At 35.2% G+C, this 13916-nt stretch overlaps 1 protein-coding gene and 1 non-coding gene across 5 annotated transcripts in view; both read right to left on the reverse strand.

Moving 5' to 3' along the window:
- Positions 1 to 13916, reverse strand: part of BCAP29 (B cell receptor associated protein 29) — a 43763-nt gene that overhangs the window by 18386 nt on the left and 11461 nt on the right. For all 4 annotated transcript variants that reach the window (XM_009203643.4, XM_021935328.2, XM_009203644.4 and 1 more), the window contains 3 exons: positions 10664 to 10814; positions 9068 to 9203; positions 4954 to 5062 (listed from right to left, as the gene is read on the reverse strand). In XM_009203643.4, the coding sequence (XP_009201907.2) occupies positions 4954 to 5062; positions 9068 to 9203; positions 10664 to 10814 (396 nt within the window). The remainder of the gene's footprint in view (positions 1 to 4953; positions 5063 to 9067; positions 9204 to 10663; positions 10815 to 13916) is intronic.
- LOC116274829 lies at positions 1946 to 2089 on the reverse strand. Its single transcript, XR_004183594.1, has one exon. It is a non-coding gene; the product is annotated as a small nucleolar RNA U109 (small nucleolar RNA).

Consider the following 13916-nt stretch of genomic DNA (forward strand, 5'->3'; position numbering starts at 1 on the left):
ATGTTTTTGGTAGACTAGCCCATGTTTCACACTGGGGAGGAAGTGAATCCCTTTATGTACATATGTTTGGTTCACCATCTGGACTACAAGCTCTTCTGAGAAGAAACTGTTTTCTCTTGCTTTAATGTCCCTCTGCAGAGATTATAAAAGCTTTTCCTCAGGGTAGACATTGCTATGTTTGCTAGTACTGTGAATAATATATAAGGTATCTTTGAATTTCTGTCTTAATATCTTCCTTATAGCTATTCCTCCTGGTTACTGAAAGACATATAGTTTATTTTACGAGTATAGGCCTTGATAACAGATAAGAAACTCACAGGAAAGGGAAACGTCACAACTAAATGGGAATGTAACAGGGAACCAAAAAGGATGAAATATCACCATTACATATTAGTCCAAGAAAAGTAGTCTGACAGTGAGCAAACCCTTTTTTCTGTTTTGACAATAACATCAGTACGTGAAAATAACACAGAGGTGAACTAATAAATACTAATAAATCCTTTATTTACCTAAATAAAAGGGCTGGTCATGAGTTTTATTTGCTTTAAGTAATTAAAATACTATTAATTATATATTGCCTATTGACGCAACCATCAAATAAACTATACTATTATTTCTTAATGCGGAGTTTTTTTTTTTCAGTTGATACAAAAAGGGAAAAAGATGTCAATGAGGCAGAAACTTCCAGACATGAAAACAAATAAGAAACAGTATGTTTTTTACTTATTTAAATCACAAAAGTGCATTAAAAGGCAACAAAGCAAAAAACAAAAAACAAAAAAAACCGTATGACCAAAAATAGCAAGCTGTTTTTAAGCATTAATAATTTTAAAATAAGCTGGTGGCTTTGATATAACTGTAGGTAAAAGATAACCGAGTTCATGTCCATAAAAATTTACCACTGTAAAACATGCTTAGGGTAAACTTTTAGAATTTATTTTTAGATGAATATGTGGTTCATTTGTACGAAACTGGAAATCCTATTGTTTTAAACTTGTATACAAAGCTTATGTCTTATTCTTAACACTCAAGAGGCAGGAATTTAGGGTTTTGGGTATACAGAACAGCAATTCCCCTGTAATTTTCTATCTTGTCTTGATCTCCAATTTCTCTTGAAAAGCACTTCAGCTACTTTTCACTATCTGGTCCCCATGTTAACTGGCAATAAAAGGTAAAAAAAACTTAACTTCTTCAAGGGTATTAAAGTTGGTCTGTAAAAGGTAATTTTAGTTTTGTTCAAGGTTAAGTCAAGGTGATATGAAAGCATTTATCCAGGAAGAGAGTTTAATTATCATTATTTTAAGTAGAGGACTAGGGGGGTTCTATTTCCTGGTCCAAATCTAGTATGTCTATTGTATGCTGCTAATACTTAGAGACCCATAATAGGTCTTTACACTCAGTTTCTGATTTGTTAGTATATCCTTTAAGAAATTTATTTAAAGTTTGCTTTATCCTCAAGAGGCATACTTTTTAAGGAAAGTGTTAATTATGCTCCACATTAAATGACTTTACAATAAATGAATTACTTGAAAAGTTCTTTTAAAAATAGATGAGGCCCAGGCACAGCAGTTCAGGCCTGTAATCCCAGCATTTTTGGAGGCTGAGGAGGAAGGGCTTGAAGCCAAAGTTCAAGACCAGATGAAGTAGCAAAGCGAGACCCTGTGTCTACAAAAAATTTAAAAAATTAGGCAGGCATGGTGGTGCACGTATGTAGTCCCAGCTACTCAGGAGGCTGAGGTGGGAGGATCGCATGAGCCCAGGAGTCTGAGGTTGCAGTAAGACATGACTGCACTCCAACCTGGGCAACAGTGAGACTCTGTCTCAAAAAAACAAACAAACAAAAAAAATTGCTGATGAAACAAAGAAGGAACAAAGGAAAGCAGGAAACAAAGAGAAGAAATGCATCATCAAGAAATTTCCCCCAATTACTGTTTTCTCTTTTCCTTTATGTAGGAGACATACACTGCTAATTCAACCTTTATTACAAGATCGGCAGCCCTAAGAATTCCTTTTAAAATATGGCATGTTTTTTATATCTATATGTATTCCTGCTCCTAAAAGAATGAAGAACAGACATTTCCACATGCAGCTCAATCACTTTTTAAACCATATTTACTTTTATCATTGCTTGGATGCATGCAATGACTGAATGCTACATATTTCTAGTTACAAGAATAAAGGAGGCTGGGTACAGTGGCTCACGCCGGTAAACCCCAGCACTTTCGGAGGCCAAGGCGGGCAGATCAAGAGGTCAGGACACAGAGACCATCCTGGCTAATATGGTGAAACCCCGTCTCTACTAAAAATACAAAAAAATTAGATGGGCATGGTGGCGGGCGTCTGTAGTCCCAGCTACTCAGGAGGCTAAGCCAGGAGAATGGTGTGAACCTGGGAGGCGGAGCTTGCAGTGAGTCAGATCACACCACTGCCCTCCGGCCTGGGTGACAGAGTGAGATTCCATCTCAAAAAAAAAAAAAAAAAAAAAGAATAAAGGAAGGTATTCATTTATGAAAATAAGTAGTTTTCCTGGAAGAGACCTTTAAAGCCAATCTCCTTGGAAATCAGAAGGTTTTTCCACTAAATACAATGTTTGTGCCAGGGTGATATTACTGCACGGAAGCACCGCTAATAGTTTACAAACTCTGGTCAAAATAGGAGTTGGAGGTTAAAACCTGAAGGTGTTTGCCACAACTGATAGAGTGTTCTTAGTAGCTGCCTACAGAATGCCACTTTTAAAATTTGGGCTAACTAGCTTAAATAAACATTTGTATTTACATTTTGTTTCCACTAATACATTTGGGAGAAAATGTTTCACTTAGATTTAAGTAACATGAAGGATAAGAAAATTCACATGGAAAACACTCTATTTTCCTGTAAAAAGAAGAAAACACTGCTTTTTTACTCAATTTTCAAATATAAGATCTCTTTCTAAATCTTTCTTAAGCCTTGTCACCTTAACACCCTCAATATTTAGAAATCAGTGAATATTTTTGAGTGGTACTGTGCACAAAGTATTGTACCACTGAATTCATCCAAATCATGCACTATTAATTGATATATTTTCTTAGTTCTTACCTTACTGAATTTAACTGGTTTAGGTCAACAGAACATGACCAAGGAAACACTCTCTTTAGAAATGGAACTTTGATCTTCTCAAGGTCATTACAAATGTTAGTTTTTAAAAAAACATAGAGCAAATAAAACGTGTTCATAAAATATTATATATCTTGCCAGAACCAAACAGGACACACTCAAACAGGTAAAATCTGCCTCTACCTGAACACTAATTCACTTCGAAAGTATCTCTGCAGTCTATACTTCAAACACAGAAGCTGCTATCACTTGTTATCAGATTGTAAACACAATGCTTACATTGTCAAAGAGTTCATTTTCTCTAAAATCTGATTTTGTCTTTTAAAGAAATGCTCATATAATACTAAGTTAAGTTTTATGCCAGATTTAAAGAGTTAAAGCTCAAAATATCTCAGAGCTGGAATTTTTGAAAGATGAAAAGAGAAACTAAATTGAGCAGGGTTAAGAAAACTGTAGTACACATACACTCTTGTCTCTTTTAGTTTTGTACCACCCTGCTTATAACATAAGAAAAGAGATTCTTGGTGGATACAGAAAAAAGCAGGATTTTGAAGCAATATTTTTGTGTTTTGGAAATAGATGGCTTCATTCTTCAAAAGAATTAGTAGCTATATTTTATGCAGGGTTAAAAAAAGAACACTAGTTTCTCTTCTGAAATGTCTGTTGTAAATGGTAGGTAACTTAAATTCATTTTCATATAAACAATAACATTTCTAGATCATGTTCTAAATCTTTTGGAATTACAGAAAAGGCAACAGTACCAACTAAAAGATTCTTGAATTTTGGGCTACACTATGCCAACTACATAATATACCACTTTGTCTATAAGGGTAATTTATTTTTTAACTTATTGCTTCTGAACTGTCTTCTTTTTTTCACTTGAAGTAAAAAGTAGGAACGTGACTAAAGCGTTTTGTATCACATAAATATTCTCCGGTGGATTTTTGTTCTATTTACAGAATTAGCTTTTATTTTTATGTTTTCCATCTCAAATTCAAATACATCCTGACTGAAGTAAACCCTTTCCAAACAATGTACCTTAACACCAATTGATGGTGAGGTTTCTCAGTGTCTGGCCAACATAAAAACCTATCTGTTGTATGCAGAAATGTTGCAAAGCGTCAAGCCACAAACTTACACTCAGAGTTTTCTGGGATGACATTGAATTTGGGGTATCTACTTATCTGTGCTATGCAGATGCAACAGAAATAATTTGTTCTTTGACTAAGAAAAAAACAGTAGCAAAACTTTTTTTTTTTTTTTTTTTTTTTTAATGTAGAAGAAATCGCTGCCTTCAGGGAAATGGAGTTGGGATGCTCCACTTCAAGCCTACACTGCAATGTTATGTTGGAAGGAGACACTCAAATTCTTAGCTGACATCCCAGATACTGTTGCCTACTCTGTGCCTACCTGTCTCTCTCAAGGAACGCTTTCCTTATGTCTAACAGGTAGAATATATTAGTGCTTGAAATAAACAATATATTTTCTTGTAAGAAAACTGTTCCCCTGCAATTGCTTCTCTGAGAGGAGGAATATACGATGATGGAAAAATGTGATTCATTTTATAAAAACACATTTATAAACAACTTTTTAGGAACATAGCTCTTTTGCTAAGGCAAGAACATCTGTATTTACAACACAGATCTTAAACACCTACATGTTTTTCTGTATAACAGAGCATGTTTCTCTTGGCTGATACAATGTTTTATCTTCATATTTGAACAAGAATTTATAAATAGGTCATTCTTGGTATCTTAGAAGAACATTTAGGCATTAGTTTTGTTTTAGGAAAAACAGTGAAGTGTACAGCATAAAGTATCCTGCTAGTCTTTTTACTTTTTCACATGTACACAAAGTTACCATCTGAAGTCTTCCTTAATTCAGTTTTCAGTTTCTCCTGGTCTTGTACTAGTTTTTTATTTTCTGCTTCCAAAACACATTCTTCATCTTTACCATGGCTTTTCAAAATCTATTGCAAAAGGGAGATATAGGAAGAATTAAGCTTAAATTGCAATAGCCAGACGTTCTTACAGAAAATGAGCTGAGTAGCCTATCTAAAATTACTGGTCTATAATTTATTCTTTGTCCTTTTCAGAATTTTATAGTTTTCTACAATGTACTTTTGCTAACAGAAACTTAATATTTGGCAAACACACAAAAAAGATTTCTTATTATGGCTGAAATCTCTAAAGTGAACATAAGAATTTAAAATAATATTCTCAAAAGTATTTAGGTAAATAATGTCAGTCTTTCTCCATCAATTAATGAGAAATGTAAATCTAAGGGGAAAAAAACAGATCTGAAGATGATATTAACTAGAAAACCATTATGTTCTGATTGTAGAGCGATCTACTCAGCCTATTTTTATACAGACAAATTTGTAAGAGAAGAATATGTCAGAGTGGAGATGGGTAAGTGGGAAATGATGGCCATTTCTACAGCTGGAAAATTCTAATTTTCACTGAATAGTTATTACCAAATTACTTTTATTCCATTAATCCTTTCTAAAGCTCTTTGTATTTTAAAATTGATTCTGGTTTTAAAAATGTTAGTGTTTGCAGCTTATCTTTTCTAGGCAAGAACAATTAAGATCCAAATAGTAAAACAACTGATCAAAATAAAATTATCATGGAGTAAAAATTTCATAATCTGTATTGTGAACAGAAACTATAATTATCATCAGAACTAAGAAGCTGACTTAAAGAAATGACAAAGAATTTAAATTACCAAGAAAGACAAAGTAAATGTTTGAAAAACCTAATACGTATACTGTTGTACGTCAGTAGACTAAATAAAGAGACAGAAACTTCTTCTTTTTTTTTTTTTTTAAGAAACAGGGTCTCACTCTGTCACCCAGGCTGGAGTACAGTGGTGCAACCCATAGCCACTTCAGCCTTGACCTTCCGGGCTTAAGTGATCCTCCTATTTCAGCCTCCTGAGTAGCTGAGACTACAGGCATGTGCCACCACTGCAGGCTAATTAAAAAAAAATTATATATAAACATATAAATATATATATTTTGTAGAGACAGAGATCTTGCTATATTGCCCAGGCTGGTCGTGAATTCCTGGCCTCAAGCAATCGTCTCACCTCAGCCTCCCAAAGCGCTGAGATGACAGGCATGAGCCACTGTACCTGGCCAGTGGCAGCAACTTGATACTGACAGGTTCTATTGTCAGGTAAAAAAGGAACACAGGATAATTTTAAACAGACTGACATAAGAGAGGAATTTCTACTGCAGGGTGATTCATTTTCTAATGTAAGCCCATATATTCAACAAAACACAAAGTTCTACTGAGCAATGACTACATGCAAATAGTTTACAATGCAAGGTGCTGTAAGAGATAAAAATGTAAGAGAAACATGGTCTCGACTTTTGAGTAACTTCAATCTAGTAGAAAGGATGAGACGAGCATAAAAACTGTAGCACAAGACCAAATACAGTACTACTGTGCTATATAGAGATTAGGCAGCTCAGAAGGAGGAATTAAAGCTCTAATGCATATATTATATAATCCCAAGGACTATTTTTTGGAGACAGGAGGACTGAAGTACATTCTGAAACTAAAGGAGCCTCATATCTTCTCAAATTAATAAAAAAAGTTTTTTTTCGTAAAGAGCAGCACAAGAAAAAAATTCTCCAAATCCCTTTTAATTTGTTGCCTACTTCAAGCTGAAAACAACTCCAGCTAATACTTCACTGAATTCAGTTCATAAAATCTCCAGTGATTACCCAAATTAGAAGAGAATCATTGAGTTGCAGGAATGTTTTCGCTGACTGCTTGAATTTTCATGCCATTGACTTGGAAAAGTTGGATTTGTGTTAGTCTTGTAAATAAGCTTTCACTACTGCACCTGTAAACTTGCCTAAATTTATGATGTGTAACTTGACGCTGGAGAAAGACCAAGAACCCTGAAATCTGAAATTTAATGACCACCAGCTACAACAACACAGGTGTTCACTGTCTCATCCAAATTATCCCACCTTGGTAAGTTACGTGGCTGGAAAAAAAAAATCAGAGCACAGTAAAGCTCTATCACGTTGAAGTAGCAAAATTAAAAGTAATTGGTTTTTCGTAATTATTTCATTTCTTTAACTGAATATCAGAACAGAAAGGGGTCACAGGTACCACGTGGAAATTGTTCTATCGGATAACATAGGAGTTGAGGGCACAAAATAATGTGGTTATGAATGTGGATTCTAGAGTCAGGCTGCTTAGGTTCAAATTTTAGTTCTGTCACATATTAGCTGAATGATTTTTGCAAGTCACTTAACCTTTCTGTGCCTCCGTTTCCTCGTCTATAAAATGCAGATAATAACAATACCAAATTCATGGGGCTTTTGTGAAAATTAACAGTTAAAAACCTTACTGTGAAGCACTTGAAGCAATACCTGGCACAATGTTAACTATTATTTATAGCTAAGGAACTTGGAGGCCCATTAACATAGGTGATTTGTGCTATGTCACACATTGGAACTAGCACCTAAGTCTCTTGGATGTCAGGGTAATGCAGTTTCCAATGGAAAATGTGTCTCTGATAGAGAATGATGAGGTATGGCTGGGCGTGGTGACTCTTGCCTATTAATCCCAGCACTTTTGGAGGCCAAGGTGGGAAGATTGTTTCAGGCCAAAAGTTTGAGATCAGTCTGGGAAGGAAGGGAAGGAAGGGAGGGAAGGAAAGGAAAGGGAGGAAAGGAAGAAAGGACATTACAAAGGGGGTGTCTTCACAAGCTTATCTTTCCTTAGCTTATTTTTCAAAACCTACATGAAGCACCTTGAAATAGATGTCATCTTCTATATTCTCACTTATGGCCTTTATTGATCACTTTATTGGTCAATTAGTTATATTTTGGGCACTGACAACTGCTTTTATGTCCGGCTCACAGACTTTCTCCCCACTGTGTACTGGCTTTAGCCCAGCATATCTGTGCTGCCACTGATTGGGTCACAGCTATGCAGGAAGCAGTGAATCAGAATAGCATGGTACCAAAGGAGAAGAAAACAAACAAACAGAAAGAATAAATCATGCAGGGTCAAGGAATTGGTAATCATGACATAAGTTTCCTTGCATGGGTAAATGGTTCTGAAAACAATTCCAAGAGAAAAGTTGCAAAAGTATTTTGAGGAGGGTGCTTTTTTTTTTTTTTTTTAAAAAAGGGCAAGACTAATTTAAGTGTATTAACTATAGTATGTATGGGAAAAATAACACTTTCTATTTTCTTAGAGCTAAGGAATAAGAGAAAAACAACTGAAGAGGAAAAAAAGCAGTGTTCTGATGGTTACAAATCATTACTCCAAAATGATGTGTATAATTTTAAATTAAGATATGTACATGATCAGTTGTTCCATAAATACAAGGCTATGTGCTTTCGAGTTTAGTTATCACGTATCAATCAAAGCTTTGATGACTGTGTTTTTATTTTTACCACTGTGAAATGAGATCAAAGGATAGAAAATAAAGGAATAACATTAAATATTTCGAATATTATGTGAAATTATCAATCTAGCATCAATGACGTTTCTCTGCTTTCTGTAAACCAATCATTTAAAAGAAAACTAAAATCTAGGCTTAAAAATACTTTAACTGAAGAAGAAATGGAAACGGAGTTATAAAGACTTTAGATTATAAAGTAAACTTAAGGGTAATGAAGGAATTAAAATTCATATTCCCAGAATACTATTTTTGCCTTAAATCACAGAAAATAGGTCCAATGGTATTAATCCACTATGGAGAAAAAGCAAATCCAAACAATAGTGAAAATATTAGTGGGAACAAGCATTTCTAAAGAATAGTAAAACTATTCTTGAAACAATCATTACATAAAATATTGTTAATTATGATCATTTTCTGCTTATACAATATAAAAATGCTCTTTTTGATGCTGAAAACAAATATATTAGATGCTGAAAACAAATATATTACTCCTTGGGAACACTAACAACATTTAATTTTTACAAAGAAAATTAAATACCCGTTTTAGTTTTTCATTTTCTTCCATAAATTTTTTGGCAGCCTTGTTAGTATTTTCTGCTTGAGTTTTAAGTACACCTTTGTTTGACAGTTCTTTCGCCAGTTGAGTAATAAGCGTAACCAGACGTCTCAACACTCTAAGAAAAAAAAAATCAGAATAATGTGTTACTGGCCAATCATCAGAAACTTATTTTAAAACAGTCATTGCCAAATTACTCCCCATTAGGTATAGGTGTGGTGGTGGCAGATGACGTTTAGGCAAAACCCATTATTTTTTTAAATTCGTCTTTTAGTAAAAACAGGACCATGTCTCATTCCTTGGAATCTTTGTTAGAAGACCAGCACTTAGAATACAGGTTCAGTGGTACTTATTTGTTTTCCTGTAGAAGGCTTTAGCTTGGAGGATTAGAAACAGGAAAATTTCATCTAGTGTGGCAGGGCCAGGAAGATAATTCTTTTTTTGGCCCAGTTCAAATTCTGCTATTTAAGGAACATTGTGTAAGGTCAATCAAGCTGAAGAACAGCTCGCTCACATCTGTTTATGGGTAACTGCCATTGTTAGAAGTAGTGACTACTATCTTCAATTACTCATTCAGCAGACATTCCTTTACTCAGGAACTGCTAAGTGTTGAGACACTCTGCTAGGCACTGCAGATGCAGCGGAAAACAGCAAAGTCCATGCCCTCGGGGGTTTAGTTCCTAGTTGGGTAAGCAAAAGTTTAAACAGTATTTAATTACAACCATGAATGACACTAGAAAATGAAGTATATATACATTCTTTGAGCATCTGTAAGAGAAGACCTACCTAGTTTGTGGGTAGTGATGGCCACAGAAGGCTTTGAGAAAGAGGCTAATGGATGAGTAAGAGTTAGCCAGGAAATGAGGAAAGAAAAGAGTGTTTTGGCAAAAGGAATAGGTTGTGTAAAGACCCTAAAACGGGAAAGAGTTAGGTACACTACAGAACTCAATCAATATTTGTTGCAAGATGGAATGAATGAATAAATGGTGAAGGTCAGTAAGGGTAGAATATATTGTACATGTCAGAGACATGCATGAGACAAGGCTCCACAGAGAGGCAGGGGCCTGATCATTCAGGGCCTTATGGACTTTGCAAACCTACAAGCTGCTAACTACTGTTTGTTATTTGGGTATATCATCTGAATTCTTTTACAAAGATGTTATAAAAAAATCTACAAGTAGGCTGGGTACAGTGACTTGTGCCTATAATTTCAGTACTTTGGGAGGCCAAGGTGGGAGGATCACTTGAGGCCAGGAGTTTGAGACCAGTCCAGGCAACATAGTGAGACCCCATCTCTACAAAAAATTTAAAAATTAGCCCTACATGGTGGTGTGTACCTGTAGTCCTAGAAACGACAGGTTGAAGAGAGAGGATCACTTGAACCCAGGAGTTTAAAGTTACAGTGAGCTATGAAGGCACCACTGCACTGCAGCCTGGGCAACAGAGCAAAAGGCTGTCTCTCTTTAAAAAAAAAAAACAAAACAAAACCCTACAGTAAAGGTGGACAAAACGAGAAAGAGAAGCATAAATCGTGTTTTTAAACTGTGCTTCTACTATTTTTTTTTTTTTTTTACTTACAGCCAAAAAAATAGTGAAAATCCAGAAATGTAAAGATTTCTTTGAGACCTAAAAAGTTTCATCTGTGTGTGTTCATAGGCATCAGGTCTGCTGGTGGAGCTCCTCTCAATGGTATGAACTGAGGAATATTTCCTCACTTCTCTCACAGCATCTATTACAGAAGAAAATAAAATATTACTTTTGGCTTTTAAGTATATAAACTTGTTAATAACGTTTTAGAATACCTGACCAAACTTTTAAATAACAGACTTTACGTAGAGGCGATCTTTTTGTCATTCCATCTCCAGTACACAGGAAGTTTTCATGCTCAAAGTAGGTGCTCTATAAATGGACACTAGTAGCAAATTTTGAATTACTATAGCATTTTTTAAATCATTAATCTAGTACTTAATATCATTTTATTGTTTCTCATCTCTAACTACACTGCAAACTATTATCCTTTACACTTTGTCTCTAAGATGACTAAAGTTCAGCCTATTGACAATGACAGATGTCATATCCCACTACAGTCAATTCTAAGAGACTATCCCATTTCTCTTACTTTACTAGCATTTTATTACATATTATTACTTTAAATGATTGAGATCTTCAAAATATTTGGTTACAGTGAAATTTCCACTGGTACAGGTTTGCTAAAGTGGGATTTGATCTGTGGTGGCATACACTCCTCCCGACTAGTGGATGGCAGCTGCTACTGGAAATGTTCATATAGCTGCTCCTTTGATGCTGAAGTTCTGGGAAGTCTCAGATGCCGGGAAACTACGTCTTTCAAGTGGAAAATAAAAAACAGCTTATAAGGGTCTACATTTAGTGCATTCTTAGTTCTTGGATTCTTGTATGTACTAGGGAAGGCATCTGCCTTAGATGTCTCAAAAGCCACTGGAAGTATGAACAAGTTTGAATGCTCCCCTTTCATGTGACCAACAGAAGTCTTGGGTAAGAGTTATTGCCACACAAGGAGACTCCAGTTACAAAATTGGGGCCATTTTGACTACTATTTTATTGTTAGCAGCTTTATTGAGATAAAATTCACATGCCATAAAAATTTACCTCTTTAAAATGTGTAATTCAGTAGTTTTTAGTATATTCACAAAGTTGTGCAACCATTACCACTATCTAATTTCAGAACATTTCCATCACCCCACAAAGAAAATCTATACACATCCCTCACCTCCTGGTCACCACCAATCTGCTTTCTGTCTCTACAGAACTACTTGTTTTAGACATTTCATATAAATTGAATCACACACTATCTGCTCTTTTGAGTCTGGCTTCCTTCACTTAGCATAATGTTTTCAAGGTTCATCTGCACTGTAGTATGTGTCAGTACTTCATTACTTTTATGGCTGAATAATATTCCATTGTATGAATGTGGTAACATTTGGTTTATCCATTCATTGGTTGATGGTATTGAGCTGTTTCCACTTTCTGGCTATTACGAATAATGCTGCTATGAACATTCATGTGCAAGTTTTATATCGACATATGTTTTAATTTCTCTTGGTATATACCTAAGAGATGAACTGCTGGGCCATATGGTAACTCTATGTTTAATTTTTGAGGAACTGTCAAACTGTATTCCAAAGCAGCTTTACTATTTTACATTCCCACAAGCAGTGTATGTTGGTTTCAATTTCTCCATATCCTCGGCAACACTTGTTATTATCTTTTTGATTATAGTCATCCTAGTGGGTGTGAAGTGGCATTTCTTTGTGGTTTTGATTGGCATTTCTCCGATGGCTAATGCTGTTGAACATCTTTTCATGTGCTTGTTGATCATTTGTGTATCATCTTTGGAAAAATATCTATTCAGATCCTTTACCCATTTTTAAATTGGATTATTTGCTTTATTTGTCTCCCAAATGTCTTTCATAGAATTTTTTTCAAACTGAGAACTTTATAATGGATACTCATTACATATAGTTATGTTTCTGTAGTCTCTTGACACACAATACTTTTTTAAAAAGGTGCCAGGCCAACTGTTTTCTAGAAAGTTCTTACATTCTGGCTGGGTGTGGTGGCTCACACCTGTAATCCCAGCACTTTGGGTGGCAGAGACAGAAGGATAGCATGAGGCCAGGAGATTGACACCAGCACGGGCAACATGGCAAGACCCTGTCTCTTTTTTTAAGTATTAAAAAATAAATAAATCAGCACAAAGAAAGTTCTCACATTCTGAATCTGTCTGAAGTGTAGTCCAATTTCTTTCTCTAACTCCTGTATTTTTAGAAAACTAGAACTCAGACTTGATTGGTTCTGCCAGGCCTCAGAAAGTAAAAATAAAATAAAACAAATACTTGATTGGACAAGGTTTAATACTTTTGCCAAGAATCCCTCATAGTTTATGCTGTGTAATGTTACTTTGTCTCATACTTTTTTGATGCTAAATTTGATTACTTAGTTAAGATGGTGTATTAGTAAGGGTTCTCCAAGGAAAAAGAACCAATAGAGGGTGTGTGTGTGTGTGTGTGTGTGTGTGTGTGTGTGTGTGTGTGTGTATGGGGAAGAGTGGTACGGGGGCAGACAGAGAGAGAGAGCGAGCTTGAGATTTATTTTAAGGAACTGGCTCACATGCTTGTAGAGGCTTGTTAAGTTTAAAATCTGCAGGGTAGACTGGCAGTCTGGAGATTCAGGGAAGAAATACAGTTTGAGTCCAAAGGCAATCTGCTGGCAAAATTTCTTTTTGCTCAGAGGAGGTCAATCTTTGTTCTATTAAGGCTTTCAACTGATTAGATAAAGCCACTCCCCTTTACTGTTGAAATCTGGTAGTGAGTCTCTCAATTTTGTTATTTGTAAAGATTTCTTGGGTGTTACAAGAGTTCTTTGCATGTCTGCATAAATTTTAGAAGCAACTGATCAACTGCTACAAAAATGCCTGTTGGGTTTCTGGGACTGTGTTAAGTCCACGGAATTTTGGAAGAACAAACATTTTAATAATATTGAGTATTCCAACTGATAAAAAATCCCCATTTGTTTTGATCTTCTTTAACTTCTTTCAGCAATGTTTTTGTACTTTTCTGTATAGAGCTGTTGTGCCTCTTTTATAAAGTTATTTCTAAGGTTTTTAGGCTTCTTGGTGTACTTAGAAAAGGAATTTTTAAAAATGTCATTTGCCTATTGTTTACTGCTTATAGTATAGAAATACAATTACTGATATACTGAATTTTTGTGCGCTGACCCACCTGTATTTTGTGACCCCACTATATTAATTTCTTTGACATAATAGCTTTATTATAGATACTTTAGGGTTATT

Source organism: Papio anubis, chromosome 4, assembly GCF_008728515.1.
Source record: "Papio anubis isolate 15944 chromosome 4, Panubis1.0, whole genome shotgun sequence".
In the NCBI taxonomy this organism is placed as follows: domain Eukaryota; kingdom Metazoa; phylum Chordata; class Mammalia; order Primates; family Cercopithecidae; genus Papio; species Papio anubis.